General features: G+C 39.5%; 1 protein-coding gene across 6 annotated transcripts in view; it reads right to left on the bottom strand.

Moving 5' to 3' along the window:
- Nucleotides 1–19,713, bottom strand: part of KLHL7 (kelch like family member 7) — a 69,675-nt gene that overhangs the window by 9,436 nt on the left and 40,526 nt on the right. For all 6 annotated transcript variants that reach the window (XM_035020731.1, XM_035020729.1, XM_035020728.1 and 3 more), the window contains 2 exons: nt 17,091–17,233; nt 1,616–1,856 (listed from right to left, as the gene is read on the bottom strand). In XM_035020731.1, the coding sequence (XP_034876622.1) occupies nt 1,616–1,856; nt 17,091–17,233 (384 nt within the window). The remainder of the gene's footprint in view (nt 1–1,615; nt 1,857–17,090; nt 17,234–19,713) is intronic.

Below are 19,713 nucleotides of genomic sequence, written 5' to 3'. Positions count from 1 at the left end.
ATATGAAGTTACCTACTCTACTTTCTACAAAAAGTGTTTCTATAGAACAGTTACTTTCTATTATCTTTAGGATTTATTGTATTTGAAATATGCTGTATGAGACATTCTCTAAAAAATGCTTTTGGGGGGAAGGTAATTTCTTAAGTCACATTTTAAAAAATCTTTAATTTTTCTAATATTCATTTGATATTTTGTGGGAGAGTAAAAACTTAAAACAGATAAATATGCTGACCAAAAGTAAAACATTCTTTGGCCTAATATAAAAATCTCAAAGAAAATAAGGACTTAATTAACATTTGAATTCCACACCTTAGGTTTACTTGGTCTTCCTAGTTTTCTTTATAAGCCCATTATTTAGCTAAAGAAATTATTTGAAAAGGTTAAAGCTATTATTAATCTAGTCTGTACCTAGAATATCCATTTAGAAAACTTATTCATTTAGAAAAAGACCACCACTGGACACAAACAAATTACCCATTGACGAGAAAGATTTTTTACACACAAACCCATACCCTGTTCTGCTCAGTGAGCATAAAACACCACTACCAGCCATTATATTACATAGTTAAAGAATAAAAGCAAATGAGAAAGATCATTCTTACTTTTTTCAAATACAAAGAAAGAAAAGGTAATAAGGTATAACAGATTTTAAAAGTGTGAATGTAATAAAGAGATTTTAAAGGGTCTGTGGAGTGAGCCAAACTCTGAAATCTTTTTTTTTTTTTTAAGATTTTATTTATTTATTTGAGAGAGAGAATGAGATAGAGCATGAGAGAGGGGAGGGCCAGAGGGAGAAGCAGACTCCCCGCCGAGCAGGGAGCCCAATGCGGGACTCGATCCAGGGACTCCAGGATCACGACCTGAGCCGAAGGCAGTCGCTTAACCAACTGAGCCACCCAGGCGCCCCCAAACTCTGAAATCTTAAAAGCAAATTAATATTATGTATCTAAAACTAATCTAGGGGTGTCTGGGTGACTCAGTTAGTTAAGCGTCTGCCTTCGGCTCAGGTCGTGATCCCAGGGTCCTGGGATCGATCCACATGTCGGGCTCCTGGTTCTGCGGGGAGTCTGCTTCTCCCTCTCTCTCTGCCCCCCCCCCCCCCGCTTTTTCCTCTCTCTCACAAATAAATACAAATAAAATCTTTAAAAAAGGGCGCCTGGGTGGCTCAGTTGGTTAAGCGACTGCCTTTGGCTCAGGTCATGATCCTGGAGTCTCGGGATCGAGTCCCACATCAGGCTCCCTGCTCAGCAGGGAGTCTGCTTCTCCCTCTGACCCTCCTCCCTCTCATGTTCTCTCTCATTCTCTCTCTCGCAAATAAATAAAATCTTAAAAAAATAAAAATAAAAAAATAAAACTAATCTAGGTAGAACTAAAATCCAGATGGTGTGAGAAAAAAATGGGACAATTAACATAATCGAGGAAGCTGAAGTTCTTATAAAAGGATTTTTTTAAGAAAAGTAAGGTAAACCTTCAGGAAAATGGGCTCTAAAATGTGACAGATATGTATTTAAATTATCTCAAAAAGACAACATCAACTGTTTATGTAAATATGAAAGCCAAGAAACATATTTGGTAAAACACCTTCCCCAAAGAAAAATACCGAGTCAGTCCTTACCAACTTCGGAACCTCCAGATGTGTAAATTTTGCCTTCTGCAGCACAGGCAGCAAGGCTGTCTCGAGGTGTCGGAGGGCCCAGTTTGGAATACCAGCTATCCTTCACGACATTATAGCAATCCATTCGTTTTATGGGGAAAAGCTGAGAGCCACCCAAAATGTATACTACATTGTCCCAAAACACACATGCTGCATCTCTTCGTTTTTCAAAGGGGCAGCGGATGTCTGTCCAGCTATAATCCTATAAAAGGAAAGGACAGGAAGCGGTCAGTAATGTAAAAATACAATTGATACAGATGAGGCAAAGATATAGTTGAGAAAATACAAAGTATGAGTATGTTAATTTGCTAGAGTACATATAACAATGTTTGGCTTGAGACAGGATCTAATTTAATCTTGTGTGATTTCTTCAGAATGTTGGTTAGCTGGGGCAGAGGGCAAGAGGAAGATGGTGACTGCTTTGGGTGTTTTCCCGCTCCAGATTAAACTCTAATATATTTGGATATATCACTACCACCAGTCTTCTAAAGTAGTTTTGTATTTAGAAAAAAACTTCTTTCAAATGTAAATAGGGGCACCTGGGTAGCTCAGTTGGTTGAGCGCCTGACTCTTGATTTTGGCTCAGGTCATGATCTTGGCGTCGTGGGATGGAGCCCCATGTGGGGCTCTGTGCTCAGCGGGGAGTCTGCTTAAGATTCTCTCTCTCTGCCCCTCCCCCTGCTCGCACACACTCTCTCAAATAAATAAATAAATCTTTAAAAACAACAACAGGGGCACCTGGGTGGCTCAGTCGTTAAGCGTCTGCCTTCAGCTCAGATCATGATCCCAGGGTCCTGGGACTGAGCCCCGCATTGGGCTCCCTGCTCAGCGGGGAGTTTAGTTCTCCCTCTGCCTCTGCCCCTCCCCCCTGCTCATGCTCTCTCTCTTTCTCTCTCTCATTCTCAAATAAATTAAAAAAAAAAATTAAGAAAAGTAAACAAGAAGAACAACAAAAAAACCCCAAATGCAAACATACCCATCCCTTCCCTGCCAGATATATAGAGTGGTTTAAAGAATCATTGGAGGGGGGACGCCTGGGTGGCTCAGTCGTTAAGCGTCTGCCTTCGGCTCAGGTCATGATCCCAGGGTCCTGGGACCAAGTCCCACATCGGGCTCCCTGCTCAGCGGGGAGTCTGCTTCTCCATCTCCCTCTGCTGCTCCCCCTGCTTGTGCTCTCTCTCTCTCCAACAAATAAATAAAAATCTTAAAAAAAAAAAAATCATTGGAGGGGCGCCTGGGTGGCTCAGTTGGTTAGGCATGTTGGACTGTTGATTTCAGCTCAGGTCATGATCTTGGGTTGTGGCATCTGGCCTCAAGTATAGCTCCACAGTCGGTGAGAAGATTGCTTGAGATTCTCTCTCCCCCTCTGCCCCTCCCCCAGCTCACACACATACTTACTCTCTCTCAATCAACAAATAATATCTAAAAAAAAAAAGAATCACTGGATAATATGAAGCTTAAACTGCTGTTATCCTACTGATGTCTAAAGCTAGAAGATATTTTGTAGACTTCTGTGATAATAAATTTTTACAAAATATTCAGTTGAGCCAGTTTATTCAGGACTCTTAAGGCTTTGATATTTACTATGAAATCCTTGAGTAATGTTTTGACTAGTCTGGAAACTCACTTTTCTCTTCCTGATGATTAGAAGTGAGCATGTATCAGTATTTCACAACAAGGGCTGTTCACAGGTTCATTTAGTTTCCTTACTATGTTTGGCACATCCAAGGATATATTCTTTTGAATGATCTTTAAGACATGCTACTCTTCAAATTAACTGCCCAGGGGTGCCTGGGTGGCTCAGTCGTTAAGCGTCTGCCTTCGGCTCAGGTCGTGATCCCAGGGTCCTGGGATCGAGCCGTGCATTGGGCTCCCTGCTCTGCAGGAAGCCTGCTTCTCCCTCACCTGCTCCCCCTGCTTGTGTTCCCTCTCTCACTGTGTCTCTGTCAAAAAAATAAAATCTTAAAAAAAAAAAAAAATAACTGCCCATGTAGGAGCTGGGATTAAAAACACAAACAAAATACGTTTTCTTTTAGCTAAATGAACATTTAGGCACTAGGGTATGAAGTTCCAAAAAAAAGGGGGAAATAATACCCAAGAGTTTGGTAACAGAACAGTTCTAATTTTCTAGTACTACTCAAGGGTTTGAGTAAGGAATAAATGAGTACTCATATGTCCCTGTCATACAGGGCTTAGGCTTCAGATTTAAGAATTAAAAATAAATTGCTCTCTTGGAACTATAAGCCCAAAGGAGAAATGATTAGCCAGTGTTTGTGTGTATGTGTGTGTGCACGCACGTGGGACAAGAAAGGCACATGCTTCTATCTACTTATAATATGGGCTCTGATTTCCTTAAATATCCTCTTTTTTTTTTAATATCCTTAAGTTTTTTTTAAATTTTTTTATTAATAGATTTTAGTTTATTTATTTGACAGAGACACAGTGAGAGAGGAAACACAAGCAGGGGGAGTGGGAGAGGGAGAAGCAGGCTTCCCGCAGAGCAGGGAGCCTGATGCGGGGCTCGATCCTAGGACCCTGGGATCATGACCTGAGCCGAAGGCAGACGCTTAACGACTGAGCCACCCAGGAGCCCCTATCCTCAAGTTTTTAAATCTTTTTCAACTCTCCAAATACTGTCATTGGTTAAAGTACATGTTAGACACTAAGTTTGATCAATACTGACTATATTTAATATTCTGCCTAATAGTTTACCTTCTAGGCAGATGAAATGACCTTTGCAAGAATTTTACCTAGAATGCAAGTACGATTTCATTTCAGCTAAAATTTAATGTTTTACATTTGAGCTCATTAAATATACCCGTCAGGTGTTAAATGCACCTGTGTTTGAAAACACCTGGCTTTGGCTGTATCCATGTATGGAGGGAAGCTTTTTTCCCATGTGTGTGTATGGGTAGATCTCACTGGAAAGTCTAATTTTCCCAATCTATACCTTATCCAAAACAGAATACTAAGAAGGTGATTTGATGTTTGCCCTTTAATAACTTGTTATACTGCCTAGGAGGTAACATGTGTAGTTGAGGAAACAAGCAGAGAAAGTAAAAATATAGATGAGACGTCAGACTTACAGGCTCCATAGATATGAATGCCAGGTATTATGTTAGTGATGGGACTACTCCCAACATGGGGCCTGCAGGTAGAGGAGGGGTTGCTTAAGGCTCCCTGAGCTCCTAGGCTACAGGTCAAGCTAGAGGGACATGCAGCTTTTCTGTCAGCAATAAGATAGATACATAGCAGTAGAGTTACAGTGTATGTGTGTGGGCAGAGAATTGTTACTCTAGAAACATAATTTAATTCAGTTAAGTTTTATTGAGTATCTATTTCATGCAAGGTTCTGTGCTTGGCTGAGGAGAAGATATGAAAATGGGAAAATTGGAAAGCCTGGAAAAGACAAAGGTAGAAGGAAGTTTTGACAGATCACACATCTATGCATCCACACACATACATATTCATGTATAAAGTCCTGTCTTCCCTCGTCCTAGTTAGCCTTTCTTGTCTCTGCTGTGATACACCACATTCTAGACTTTTTTCAAGCTCAAGGTCGAGGCTCCTTTCCTTTTTGTAGGCTTCCCTGACTGCCTTGTTCTGAATCCCCACCACACTAAAGTCTGGGCTTGATGACTGAGTGCTCTGCTCCATTACATCTTGCCCTGGGTGATTCTCCAGCAGTAGTGCGATGCTACAGACACTGAGATGCTTCTTTTTTTTTTTTTTTTTTTTAAAGATTTTTATTTATTTATTTGACAGAGAGAAACAGTGAGAGAGGGAACACAAGCAGGGGGAGTGGGAGAGGGAGAAGCAGGCTTCCCACCGAGTAGGGAGCCCGATGTGGGGCTCGATCCCAGGACCCTGGGATTATGACCTGAGCCGAAGGCAGACGCTTAACCGACTGAGCCACCCAGGCGCCCCGACAGTGAGATGCTTCTTGAGGTGAGGGGCTGTAACAGCTTCTCTAAATCCCTCCAGGCAAAAACATCAGCCTGCTATTTTCCTTGAGAGTAAGGACTGATTTTATACTAATCTGTATTCTGAAAACACATGAATCTTCAAATAATAGAGATACCACAGATGTAGATTTTAATAACCAAGACAACCAAAATCCAAAATAAAAGAAATACTATTTATTTGTAAGACTTGAGAATTTTATGTGGATCATTTTGAGAGGAAACCAAGCAAAAGCAGGGAAGACAGATCTTAGAAAAAAGGAAAGCAAAATTAACAAAAATGTAAAACCTTAAGATTTCTTGCAGAAACTTCAAGGAGTCAATCTAATCTGAGTTTAAGATGACCAAATTATAAGCACTTTCTGTTAAGCCATTTATCTAATTTTAGTTTTTTTTTTTTAAAGATTGTATTTATTTGAAAGAGAGAAAGAGAGCGAGCGAGCACGAGCAGGGGGAGGGGCAGAGGCAGAGGGAGAAGCAGACTCCTCCCTGATCAAGGAGCCCAGTGTGGGGCTCGATCCCAGGAACCTAGGATCATGACCTGAGCCGAAGGCAGATGCTTAACTGACTGAGCCACCCAGGTGCCCCTAATTTTAGTTTCTAAGAGCTGTTCAAAAAATAATCACATAACTATGGCAACAATCTATATAGAAAGCAGGTTTATGCCAGATGCAAGAACATCCCTAGAAGTAGTTTTCATGAAAAATGCATAAAAACACTTCTGGCTTCATTCATTTCACAAGATCACAAAGAATGCAGCTCTAGGGAGCTGGGAAAGGCGGGCACTGAGCTAGGCTGTGGAGAAGCTATGGGTCGCATGGAGTCACTTCACTTTTCAGGGATGTTAGCTCCCTTCCCCGTGAAACAAAAAGACTGAACTAGATGAGCTTAGAGCCCTCCCCCGCTTTCAGGCCTAAAATCCAATGATCTTAAGGTCCAAATGATTTAGAAAAGCATCGCTGAACAAAGAGCTACTAATTTATTCATTATCAAGCACTTCCCTTTCCAGGAACTATGCTGAAATATCTTAAAACATTATTTTATTTAATTTCCTCAATAATCCTATGAGGTAAGAACCTTATCTAACAGATAACAAAACCTCAGAGAGTTAAGTGCCATGTCCAATGTTACGGAGTTAGAAAGTGGTGAACCCAAGATTTAAGTTCAAATTTGTCAGACTCCAAAACTGCACTCTTAACCCCTACACTGCCCTGCTTCTCTAAAAATCTTATTACAGGGCCTCTTAGAAAGAACACTGGACTGGGAATGGAGTAATCTGGGTTCTTCCTGTTCCTGTTATATTTCTAGCTAAGTCACTCCAGGTATCTGACTTGACATCAAAGGACCTGAACCAGCCTCATCTACAAATCATACAAATCAGGAAGTTGGCAGGATGGCTGTGAGGTCCTCCTGCACAGCCTCCATATCTTATCACTTAGAAAAGCAATGCTTAAGCACTAAAACCAGAGCTCCTCTGAAAACGGGGATTTTCCCCCTGTCTTTGTATGGTATTTAGCCCAGGGCTTAGCACACCGAAGGGAATATTTCTATTGAGTGTTAGGCCACAGTTATGGAAAAGTATGTCTCATCCAGCTGAGCCATCTTCATTTCATACTTTCTAAAGGTCCAAGACTACAGATCCTGCACAGGGCTCCTAGCACTGCAGTGCTGCCTTTAAATTATACTGACTCCAGGATGCATCTTGTCACTCTGGCCCCTGGTCGTTTGGTGGCTGCACTACTGAGGGACAGAAAACCAGTGACAACCAACAAACAGTACCCGATGTTAGAAACCAGGCTTTTCTTTACTTTTTTGGTAAATCAAAATAGTTTCCATCTTTATCCTTTGCTAGAGCAATTCTTCTCCCAGGAATTTACCCTATTGAAAAAATTGGGACAGTGTACAAAGTTGGCATATACAAGATGTTTCACTGCAGGGGTATTTTAACAGGGAAAAAGAGGAAATAGGCCAATTGTGCATGAAGAAGATAAGCATTAAACAAATTATGGTATATCCTTAGATTTAGATAAATTATGCTATATCCTTATGATGGAATACTCTGTAGCCCTTCAAAAGGATGATATTTTCATTAGATTGACTCCTCCACAATATAAATGCTGAAAGAGTGAAAACAGTTTCTGCAAGACAGCACATATAGTATGATCTCATATATGTAAAATGAGAAGACTGGAATGATGTTCACTAGCTACTGATGACTGTCTTTTGATATTGGGAGTGCCTGGGCTTTCTCTTTTATATCTTGCTAAATTTGAATTTTCTACAGTGAGCATGTGTTTATTCTTTTTTTTTTTTTTTTAAGATTTTATTTATTTATTTGAGAGAGAGTGAGGGAGAGAGAGAGCACAAGCCCTGGGGGAGAGGCAGAGGGAGAGAGAGAAGCGGACCCCCTGCTCCGATGCAGGGTTCAATCCCAGGATCCTGGGGTCATGAGCTGAGCCGAAGGCAGACACTTAACCAATTGAGCCACCCAGGCACCACTGTTTTGTTTTTTTTTTTAAACAGAAAAAGTAAATACAACAACCAGGCAAATGGTACCAAAAATATGGTACAAGGAAAAACAACTTCTCAGAGCAAATGCTTGTAACAGTGCTAAATGTTTTAACAAAAAAGTGAAAGTAAAACTAATTTAAGGTTTTAAGAACTGAAAAACTTAACAGCTACTATACTATGAGGCTGCATTTCAACTACAGGACAGATAAAAAACAGTCTTTGCCTTCCTTCCAAACAGCACAGTTACTAGGGCACTCTGGTTTTCAGAAGAAAACACTTGATCATGCCAAGTAATTTCATAGGTTGTACCCATTTTGAAATACACTCATTTTCAACACGGTCACACAAATATTTCTGGATACATATTAAACTCTTAAAGTCCAGAAAGGGGTTTAATAATCAGCCATTAGGAGAAACCACTCTTGTAATCTAAGTTCTTCAAGAAATACAGCATTGTAGTTGAAAAATGGCTTCCACTGTGGGTGCTGGGTGGGGTAGGAGGGGCATGATTGTGCCGTTGTAAACTGCTAGATAAAATGAGGAACAGCAAACCTGTTAAGTGGTCATTTTTCAGCTGTTAATGATTGTTAAACATTAGCAAGGAGACTGAAGTAAGGCCAGAGACCAGTTTAAAGGGAATCACTGATTCAGAATAACTGCTGTTTTATAAAGTCACAAAATGTTCTTCTTTCACTCTCAGATGAAAACTGTACCACCAAAACCCAAAAACTCAAACCTAAACTACTTAGAAATTTAAATATGAAATGAAACTCAATCCAAAAGTGAAACCCGAGAAGGATATTATGCTCAATAATACGGCTTGTCCTTTGAGTAGAAAATAAATGAAATAGGAGGGAAATATCCCTGTGCTGGCACTCTGCCAATTATCTCAACAGAAGATTTGCCTTGAGATGAACCCTGATATGTTATTTTAAATCTTGGCACAGGAAGGCATATTACCCTTTAAATGATTATCTCAAATCTCAAAACTTACATTTAAATATGGAAAGTGAGGAATCCGAAAGATGGCAGGGAGAAACTGAGTGCATGAAGATCAAAGAAAAGATGGAGTCAAATGAACATAATTGAAATTCACACAAATCCTGAGAAGATTTCAACTTTTATTTGTTAAAAGACCAGAAAACTGAAGTTTAGAAAGACTAGCTGATTTGCCAGCTCATATACCTAAACCTGAAATGCTTTCTATGTAAAAGAGCTGCTTTCCTTTACAAAAAAAAAGCCTCACCAAAAAAAAAAAAAAAAAAAAGACCAGTGGCCTAGTCCTTCAGTTTTTCCACCTGTCTAATTTCTTTTTTTTAAAGCACAAAGTTGTTAGATTCCATTCAGTTAAGTAATGCTTTGGAAGCTTGTATGAAAAATTTTAATAACCATACTTATCAAGCCAAAAAGATGCATTCATACTTAGGAGTCAATATATTATTGTCTTTTCTCTTTCTTCCTATCCAAACTCTACCAATAAGTTTCCCTCAAGAAAATCTCCATGAAGCTTCCATGGACAAATTCAATTCAGGGGGAGCTCTTCAAATCAATAAGGCTGTTTCTGCCTGTCCCATATTGGAACTTTTTCTTTCTTTCTTTTTTTTTTTAAGTAGCCTCCACCCTGGGCATGGAGCCCAACATGGGGCTTGAACTCACAACCCTGAGATCAAGACCTGAGCTGAGATCAACAGCTGGACACTTAACCAACTGAGCCATGCAGGCGCCCCCCATATTGGGACTTTTAAATGGCTATGTTCAGTGGTCACCTCACTGACCTCAACCTCTAACTGCTTTATGCTTCTGTACATATTCCATACAATGTGCTCTGTTGTTTCTAACAGCTGAGGATAATTATCTCTTATACCTGATCATCAATATTCAAAGAAAATAATCACACCAAATCTATTCGGACATGTTTTAATACTCCTAGGATGACAGATCTGACTGTGCCTCTGGGTCATCATATGAACAATTACCAAGGTAGCCAACAGAAATTTTTTAAGTGACATGGTATAGTAAATAGTGATAATTTATCTCCTTCTCTGTTGGTTACCCTCAGCCTGACCCTTACCCCTGTAGCCCTGTATTCATATGCCCACTACTCTCCAGCTAATCCTAGGATGGCTGGAGTCCTTTAAAATACCACCACACACAGATATCATTTTTAGTTTCCTCATTCCTTCCCACTTACAGCCCTCACTCAAACACCTACAGCTCTATTTCTGCTCTCTCCGAGGTTTTTTAGGGGACTGATCTGTTAATTTATGATAATTAAAGACAATGAGTCTGACATCATCACTCCCGTGGTTAGTCATATTTCCCTGGGGTTTCTTGCAGATGCAGTGACAAAAGGAACCAGATCCCTGAAGTGGGAACTTCATGGGACACAACGGGCTGTTAGTTTGATTTTAGAACAAAACCACAAAACTGTGTGGTGCTTGAAAAGAGAAGAACAGAGGCTCTCAATATCTTGGAAGACATTCTAGGGAGGCAGAGCACTCTGCTGAGAATTTACTTCAGAATATGTTCCAGTCCCTTCCACATGAACGTGAGGGACCACTTGTCTAACCAAACTGCCTGCAAACAATCAAGCTTGAGGAACACTTACTCTGCACAAATTGCAGAGGACACTGTTACCACTGGGTGCCTATTATAACGACAACTAAGGAAGCTTAAGGGATACCCATGATGACCCACACTTGCATTCCAACAATGTCAGCCCCTGGGCACGAAGCTATAGGACCAATCCACTTGGGATGACTGCTGCCCATGCTGGATATTTTGTTCCTGTAGGTGCTCCTGATCATTTTAGCAGTGCTCACCCTTTTACCTCGGTGTACTGCTTCTACAGCACTCTTTTGCTGGTAGCAAGCACTACTGATGGACTCTTATAAAAAGCCTTGTTAGTTTTTTAATTTAAGGTTTACACTTCTTTATGCACACATCTTTCACAATCATATGCAATGTACAACTGCCCATTTCCACCCTGATCACAGAGTGGGACCATCTCCTCAGGAGAGGGCTGTTTTAAGAGGTAAGGTGGCTACAATACTGTGAGAAAAAGCACTGCAATACCTATATTAAACAATATTTCCAACAGGAAAATGTGTTCTAAGTTGAAGGTAATTTCATTTTTTTAAATTTAGGGCCCACTATATTTAAATCCAGTCCTATAAAGCCAACTGACAAAATTCTTGTGAAATGTTATATAAAGTTATACTGCTTTATTCATCCTTTTGAACTTGAGTATCCACATTGGGCCAGACACTAAGCTCAGTGATGGGTTTACTTAAGAGTTCTGAATAAGAAAATGTACTCAGGGTAAACCTTCTGAACCTGATGGTTCCATGTGATACAGCACCATATGGTTTTCTGCCTTTGTAATTTATAGGCTCTGGCCCTTACTTACCCTACTGGTCCTAGTCCTTACTTGTTTTTGGCAGGGAATATGCAGAATCCCTTTTTCTCTAGGGCACAGTCTCCTATTTCTCCACCATATTAAAGTGGTGAGCCACTTCACAAAGTTCTAAGCCCTTCAGAGCTCATCGTTTTACCGGTAGGAAGAGTCCAAAGAAAAACTGGTCCATTAAGTCAACTTTTATTTAGGCATCAGTATCATAAGACATTCTCATTCTACAATTAGAGAATACCAATACTAAGAGAACAGAGCACTGGTTACATATAAACAACTTTCAGTAATCACTAAGCACTTGAAAACTTTAAAAACAGGTACAGGTGGGGAAAGGGAGGCTTAACAAGCTTTATAAAAGGACCATAACAAGAATTATATAATTTCAATTTGATAGAGCAACCCAAGACTTTTTTCTATTAATACTCAGGAAAGAAAATTAAGATTTTCTTTATCATTTTTCAGTCAGCAATTAATACAAATATTTGCCTCCTCTCAACCAAGGACATCCAAGGAAAAATCTAAAGACAATAGTTTTTAGGGATACTGTCTTAATTCTGGATAATTTGATTAAGTAATACTGCTTCAATTGCCCCCTTTGAAGGAGATCAATTCTGAAAATGATAAATTTTTGGCTAGTACAGGACATACAAATGGGTCCCACTTAATGAAGGTCAATTCTGAATTTCTGAATTCTGAATTCTAAGTTCAAGAATTTTAAAGTAATTCCTGTATAGTACTTTTCATTAAGCAATCTATTTGAATCGAATAATGAAATAATGTTCACTTAGGCAGATTCAAGATAAATAATAATGAAATCAGCCTTCTCATTTTATTAGAATAATGATTTATCAACTTATATTAAAATATTATATACAAAAAATAGTAATGGGTGAAAGTTCCTCAAGATAAAGTTTTATAGTAAAAAGAAGGGAGGGCCTGGTACTTCTAACAGACACATTTAATAAACATTGAAGTGGGATTCTAATGGTGTTAGCTTCAGGGCATAAGAGATAATTGATAGAATGAGGATATTTTTATTGGTAGTTATTTCCTCAATTATTTGAATTTTTCCATTGAAAGTCTAAAAATTTGTGGATGACTATACAAAAGAGCAGTTAAGTATGTATGGGCCACTGATAAGAGCAAATAAGAATTCTGAAGTTACAGTCATCATTTCCAGGCTTGTGGAGAATACGTGTTTCTTTTCAACTGTCCAATAAAAAAAAAATCAAGCAAAGTGTTAGGACTACAGACCAAAATAGAGTGCTAAGAGTCATTCCACGTTTGCCATATACTACAAACAATGCTTACTGTCTCCTAAATGAAATCAGGGTTCTCCTATCCCTTTGTACATCAAAATAGCCACCTCCTTTATTTTAATATAAAATATTTTCTACCAAAATGTAGCTTAATTGCCTTTTTAAAAAACTGAAGTATAGTTGACACACAACGTGACACTAGTTTCAGGTGTACAACATTCGACAAGTTTGTATGTTATGCTCTCCTCGTAAGTGTAGCTAGGTTTTTTGCTTTTAACCGTAAACCAATACCATAGTTAGGCTTTGGAAAACAAGAGGGGATTATGATCAACACCCGAAAGCTGCAATTCATAGAATTATAAAGTCCTATGATTTCAATTTTTGCTTGGAAAAAAACACCATATTTATAAATTTCCTGCTCTTGAATCAAAAGGATCCTGAAAAGTCAAAAAGCACTGAAATTAAACAGGCACTGGTATGTCAAGACTCTTAACCTTACCTGGTGTGAAACAGATGGGTAGGTGTATCAATCTCTTAAGCACAATGCCATTGTGCTTATTGGAGTGTACTGCATAGGCCAGGAAGCCTTGTGGTACCTGCCGGACACCCAGTCTTTACTGAGAAAGGAAGCCAGATGTCTTTGTAAGAAGATCAGCTTATATTCTGGAGACAGAGGAATGGGCCAGACACAGATGGATGAGCTGAGAGCAGCCCAATAGGGACAGTCCAAATATGATGGTGTTTAACCAATCCAATTCTGATCCTCCATACTTGGAGAGGTCTTTTTGCTACCTGACAGCATATCTGTTCTATGAATCATGGTGTTAAGTATTACAGTAAGCAGGAGGAGCCTTCTTTGGTAAGACCTCCTTCGCTACCAAAATAGAGGAGGAACTACTGCTTTGTAGGACCTGCCAAGACCAGTGCCTCTAATAGTTGTGGCAGGGCCAGGTGCGGTCTTCTTCCTGGACCAGACTGAAGCAACTACTAAAACTCGGCATATAGCTAACACTTTGGCTAATGTGTATTTCTGTTACTGTCTACTCAGACAATTAGATGGGATTTCTTTTCAGCTGGCAGGGAAAACAAAATGATTTCATGGTCTGACCCCAAGGATCTCCTGACTCTCTGTATGCTGTAATCTAAGCTGCAGGAGCCTTGGTCTATCTCACTTTACCAAAGGTAGTCACACACGGTCTCGTATATTGATGCCCATAATACTGATCAGGTCTGGGGAACAGGACATGGTAAGACAAGTGCTTGACAGAAGTTGATCCTAGAATACAGTGGTGGTCACTACAAAGTTCCTAGCTGTCTACAGGTGTAGAGCAGGGGTTGGCAAACTATGGCCTACACACCAACTCTAGCCCACTGCTGTTTTGTAAATAATGTTTTATTGGAACACAGCCATGCCCATTTGTTCATGTATGAAAAAAAAAACGGAAAATATTTATTTTCTGGTCTTTTACAGAAAAAAAGTTTGTCAAGTTCTGACCTACAGTAGGTTGGTACAGCTCCTTGGAAACAAAGGATACACCTTGCTGCCCCAACTATATATATATATGTCCCACATATTATAGATGGCATATCCTGTGATTGAGTGTCCCATTTAAATACTTTAACTGGGTAAACCAAAAATCCCCGCCAGTTGCAAGTAAAAGCTAGAGCAGGAGACAGCTTTCTAAATGGGACAGGCTACAGTAAAATGGCTTGGCTGCTTAGATTACTTTGTGATCCTGGGGCATGAGGATACTGACCAGGATGCTGCTTATAGGGGCGCCTGGGTGGCTCAGTCGGTTAAGCGACTGCCTTCAGCTCGGGTCATGATCCCGGGGTCCTGGGATCGAGTCCCGCATTGGGCTCCCTGCTCTGCGGGGAGCCTGCTTCTCCCTCTCCCACTCCCCCTGCTTGTGTTCCCTCTCTCACTGTGTCTCTCTCTGTCAAATAAATAAATAAAAAATCTTTAAAAAAAAAAAAAAAAAAGGATGCTGCTTATAGTTTGGATCATGTTCCAGTATGACCACAGAGCATGATCCTGGGATTCTGGAGCTAGGTCAACCTTCTTTAAGCAGGTATCATTTTTTTCAGGAAATAGCTCCTGGCTGGCCACTAGGTCTTGACAGACAGCAAATGTCTGACATCAAGGAAAACCAGGTAACCATACCATTAACACATTTTGAACAGTTTTACCTAATCTACCAAATCACAAATAGCATGCCTTCGACCAATAATTTGGTATTTAAACATAGCCCTGGGCTTACAGAGGTTTCAAACGCACAGAATACCCAAATGAGCTAATTACAACCCTTTCCTAGGAGGCCTTCTCCGTCAACCAGGGTTCTGTCTCCATAGAGGTGGTCCGTATAAATCAGCTGATAAATTTGAGAGACCTGAGCTTGGTTCATTTATGACAGTACTAGCCAACAGTAGACTGCTAAAGCATTATAGTCCCTTCAGAAATGGTACCTGAAGGACAATTCAGAAGAAACCTTCTGATGTGGCAGAATCTTAAGTAGTTCCTTTTATTTTCCATTATGCCCTTCAGGAGGGAAAGGCTAAGGTCAGTTTTTATCAATTCTTGACAGTAGCTAATGGTTTACCTAGATGGATGTAGACCTGAAATAAGTAACAATGTAAGATTATTGACAAAAAGATTTGAGGAAGGATAATGTAGATGACCCTTTAGAAAGGACACAAATTTGTATCCCATATGAATTCTTACCAGAGTACCCACAACTTCAGCAAAGTCTCTTAATAATTTTAATCACATGGATAGGACTGCATCTCTCTCTTCCCTCTCCAATCTGAGGCTTGCTCAGTGGGTTTATGAGTGACCACAGGGGCAGTGATAGAAGCTGCATAAGCCAGCAGCTTTGGAAGCTAATGTACTTCCTCTCCCTAAGGTCAAGCGGCTATCCACTACTGGACAGCACCCATTTTGTCAGGAATATGGACCAATCCTAAGCCCTTGATTTGTTATCAAACCTTGGGGAACCAGTTAGTTACCTAATGCCAGGCTAACTGCACTGGGACCCCTCCACTGTTAAAGGGACAATGCCCTGCTCTCATTGGAATTGATACTGATTCTAGACTTGGATTGATCTTCACTATGTTTTGCACTCTTGACAACATCACTATATGCGTTTTTACAAATGCTTTGTTCATCACCTCTACAGTATTACATAAAACAGCTCCAAAGAAATGAGTATCAGATAAGTATCCTGAAGTCAAGAGGATGCTTCACTCATCAGGTATCTATCATCAACCAAAAATGGGCCAACAAAATGATAAAATAGACCATTATATGCTTAGATTCAATACCAGTTATAGGTGATATCTTTTATGACTGTGGTATTGGCAGAAATACCACAGAAATACATACAGAACTAGCAAAATACAATATTATCTCTTCCATAGCCAAAACACACAGGTCTAAGAAACAAGGGGTAGAAATGTGAGTGTACTCTCTTCTCAAGGTTTTAACTAATAATCTATTAAGAAAAATTGTGTTTCTAGACCTAAGACTCAGGCTTTGCTGGCCCAAATGGCATAACATATACCAGAAAACACATTAAAATTGGCGATCATTTCTAGATGGTTGAGTTAAAGGTAACTTTATCTTTTTTCTTTCTTATTTTCTTGGTTTTCCAAATTTTCTAGAATTACTATGTATTATTTTACATTAAAACATAACTACTGGGGCGCCTGGGTGGCTCAGTCGTTAAGCGTCTGCCTTTGGCTCAGGTCATGATCCCAGGGTCCTGGGATCGAGCCCCACATCAGGCTCCCTGCTCCGTGGGAAGCCTGCTTCTCCCTCTCCCACTCCCCCCGCTGTGTTCCCTCTCTCGCTATGTCTCTCTCTGTCAAATAAATAAAATAAAATCTTTGAAAAAAAAATGTTTAAAAAAAAAAAACAAAAAAACATAACTACTAAAAAAAAAACCAAAAAAAAAAAAAAAAACCCCACATACAGCTCCAGAATATTTTCACTGAAGATTACACATAAGGAAAGCAAGGAGTTGCTAACAAAATGAGATAAGATAGGAGAACTAGTTTTCCATTTTCTCTGATAGTGATTACTATGCAGTGCTCCAGAGCAATTATGGAAACATTTAAAATCTGACTAAGCTTCAATTTCCTTATTTGTTAAACAAAGAGAACTGTGTATCTCAAAAGATACATGAAAGAACAAATAAACTGCAACTTCTCTAAAGGCATGAGCTATTATTACTAATGGCAGGTGAGTGTATATGTGCTCAAGGCTTTCAAAGGCAAAAACAAAAATTAGTTACCTTTGGGTTAAAATATCTACAAGACTGTGGCTGGGAGCCTCCAAATAGGGCTATACGATAGTCATGTTTCTTTCTTCTGGGCCTTGTGCCTTCTACCAACTCCTCTCGATCCTCTGGAGACAGCAGATGATACCTCATTCCACCTGTAGAAAAACACATGGCAACTTTTCAAGAACTTCAGGCACTTTAATGCTTTGAAGAGGAAATAACCAAATATCATAGTGCTTTTATTTCTGTAACTTTTTCTACTATCCCTCTATAGCATTTAAGCAAAGAGTGAGGGGGGAAGAGGCAGGAAAATGTGTAAGGATCTGAGTCCCAACCAATTTGTTATTCTTAGCAATCACTTTTATGCTAAGAATGTCCCATCCACTTATTACATACCAGTGAATTATCTGGCTCTTCAAACAATGGCTGCCAAAATAATAATGACTGAAATTCAGATCTCCTAACCTAGCAGTTCTCAATCTTACCTGTACATGAGAATCACCTAGGATATCTCTGAAACTACTACAGACCTATCAAATAAAAAATTCTGTTGGTTGGTCCAGGTACTAGTACTGACACTTAAAATGTGGTTCAAAGGCCAGCAGCTTCGCATCTGGGAGTTTGTTAGAACTACTGAACCTCAGAATCTACATATTTAACAAAATCCCAAGGTAATTTAGATGCACATAAAACTTTGAGAAGTAGATGCCTTAGATGATTTTTTTTTTTGAAGATTTATTTATTTGAGAGAGAGAGGGGGATCAAGTGGAGGAGTTAAGCGACCAACTCCTGGTTCTGGCTCAGGTCTTGATCTCAGGGTTGTGAGATCAAGCCCAGCATCCGACTCCACGCTCAGCATGGAGTCTGCTGGAGATTCTTTCTTCTTTCTCCCTCTGATCCTCCAGCTTGTGCTCTCTCTCCCTCTAAAATAAATAAATAAATCTTTAAAAAAGGAAAAAAAAAAGGGCCCCAAATGGGGACGCAAGGCAAAAAACACAGAAGCCATGAAAAAAAATTCAGACTTAACTACATAAAATTTTAAGTTAAATTGCTGCATGGCAGAAAAAAAAAAAAGACAATGACAAACTAGGAAAATATTTATTAATCATATAACAGACCAATTGGAAAGATACCCAATTAATAAAATTAAAACCAGTTACTAAAAGAAATTCCATTAAGTAACAGAACACAGTTCACAGAAAAAGAACTAACTACAAACAACTCTTAAACATATGAAACGATGCTCAAGTGTTCTAGAGAAATACAAATTAAATCCTACTTTTTCACTTATCAGATTGGCCTTGATCAAACTGTCTGGGACACAGAGTATAATATAGGTGTGGGGAAACACATGCTGATTCCTACATGTTGCTGGTGGGGATGTGGGCAAGTACAAACTATATGCAGAGCAATATATTATGATCTCCCCAAAATTACAAATGCACACACTCTTTAGTCAGTAATTCTTCTAGGAGTTTATCAACGTAAAGTTCAGTCAGGGAAGTGGTTAAAAATTACTGTATATTCATACAATGGAATATTATACGTGGCTTTTAAGAAAAGTGAAAAAGGGTAGTATATACCCATGAAATGATCTCCAAAAACTAATGTGGGATGAAAAAAGCAGTATGTAGCCGAATACACAGTATGATGCCATTTGTGTTTTAAAACTTTGTATTTTATACATATAGTTATATACACAATTTATACAAGTATATGTAAGTAAATGCGTATGTAGACTATCTATGGAAGGATATATAAGATAGTAATAGTACCTCCAGCATGAGGGGATGAGGGGGTAGGGAGCAGGGGTATTGGAGAGACTTTCTTTTCACTATATACCCTTTTGTATCTTTGAACTATATATGATGTGTATTACTGATCCAAAAATAAAATAATGTCAACAATTCTTAACACATGCAAAACACTTTGTTCATGAGGCTATATATGTTGGGCCTTTATAAAAGAGAGACAGGTTGGAGAAGTTTGCGAGCGAATGAAAATCAGTATCAGTATTTAGCATTTCCTTCGTTTCGGAGTTTGGGTAAAAGCACTTCGTATTAGACCAGCAGGCAACCTTTGCAGCTAAGGCTCTGGTGCATGATCTAGGTCAGGGGTCAGACTTTTTCTGGAAAGGGCCAGATAGTAAATATTTTAGGCTTTGCAGGCCACATACGGTTTCTGTCACACACTCTCCATTTGTTTGTTTTTATAATCCTTTATAAATACAAAAACCACTTTTTACTCAGGGCTAGCTACAGCCTGTGGCATGTAGTTTGCTGACCTCCCCTTCAGCCCTCCCACTCCAGGTCTAAGACAGCAGTTCTTAAAATGTGCTTCCCTGACCACCACCAGCAGCAATGGCACCTGAAAACTTGTTAAAAATCCAGATTACTGTACACTACCCCAGACTCCGAAATCAGAAATGCTAGGGTTTGAGAGCTACTGCTCTTAGGAGGGCTCCACACAGGCCACAAGTGCACTGTGGATACTCCCAACCAGAGAAGACAGGTAGCAAAGAAGGATAGAGACAGGAGGGAACTGTTTCCAGGCAGGTCACTGGGTAAAAGTGGTAGACTGTGGCCAATGGTGTTGACCCCTGAAGGAAGCATAAGCTGGGGCTTCACTGATAGGC

This window comes from Mirounga leonina, unplaced genomic scaffold, assembly GCF_011800145.1.
Source record: "Mirounga leonina isolate KUSES-001 unplaced genomic scaffold, KU_Mleo_1.0 Mir_174, whole genome shotgun sequence".
NCBI lineage: Eukaryota > Metazoa > Chordata > Mammalia > Carnivora > Phocidae > Mirounga > Mirounga leonina.
The sequence above is the reverse complement of the archived record's forward strand: the minus strand, read 5'-3'. Positions and strand labels throughout refer to the sequence as shown.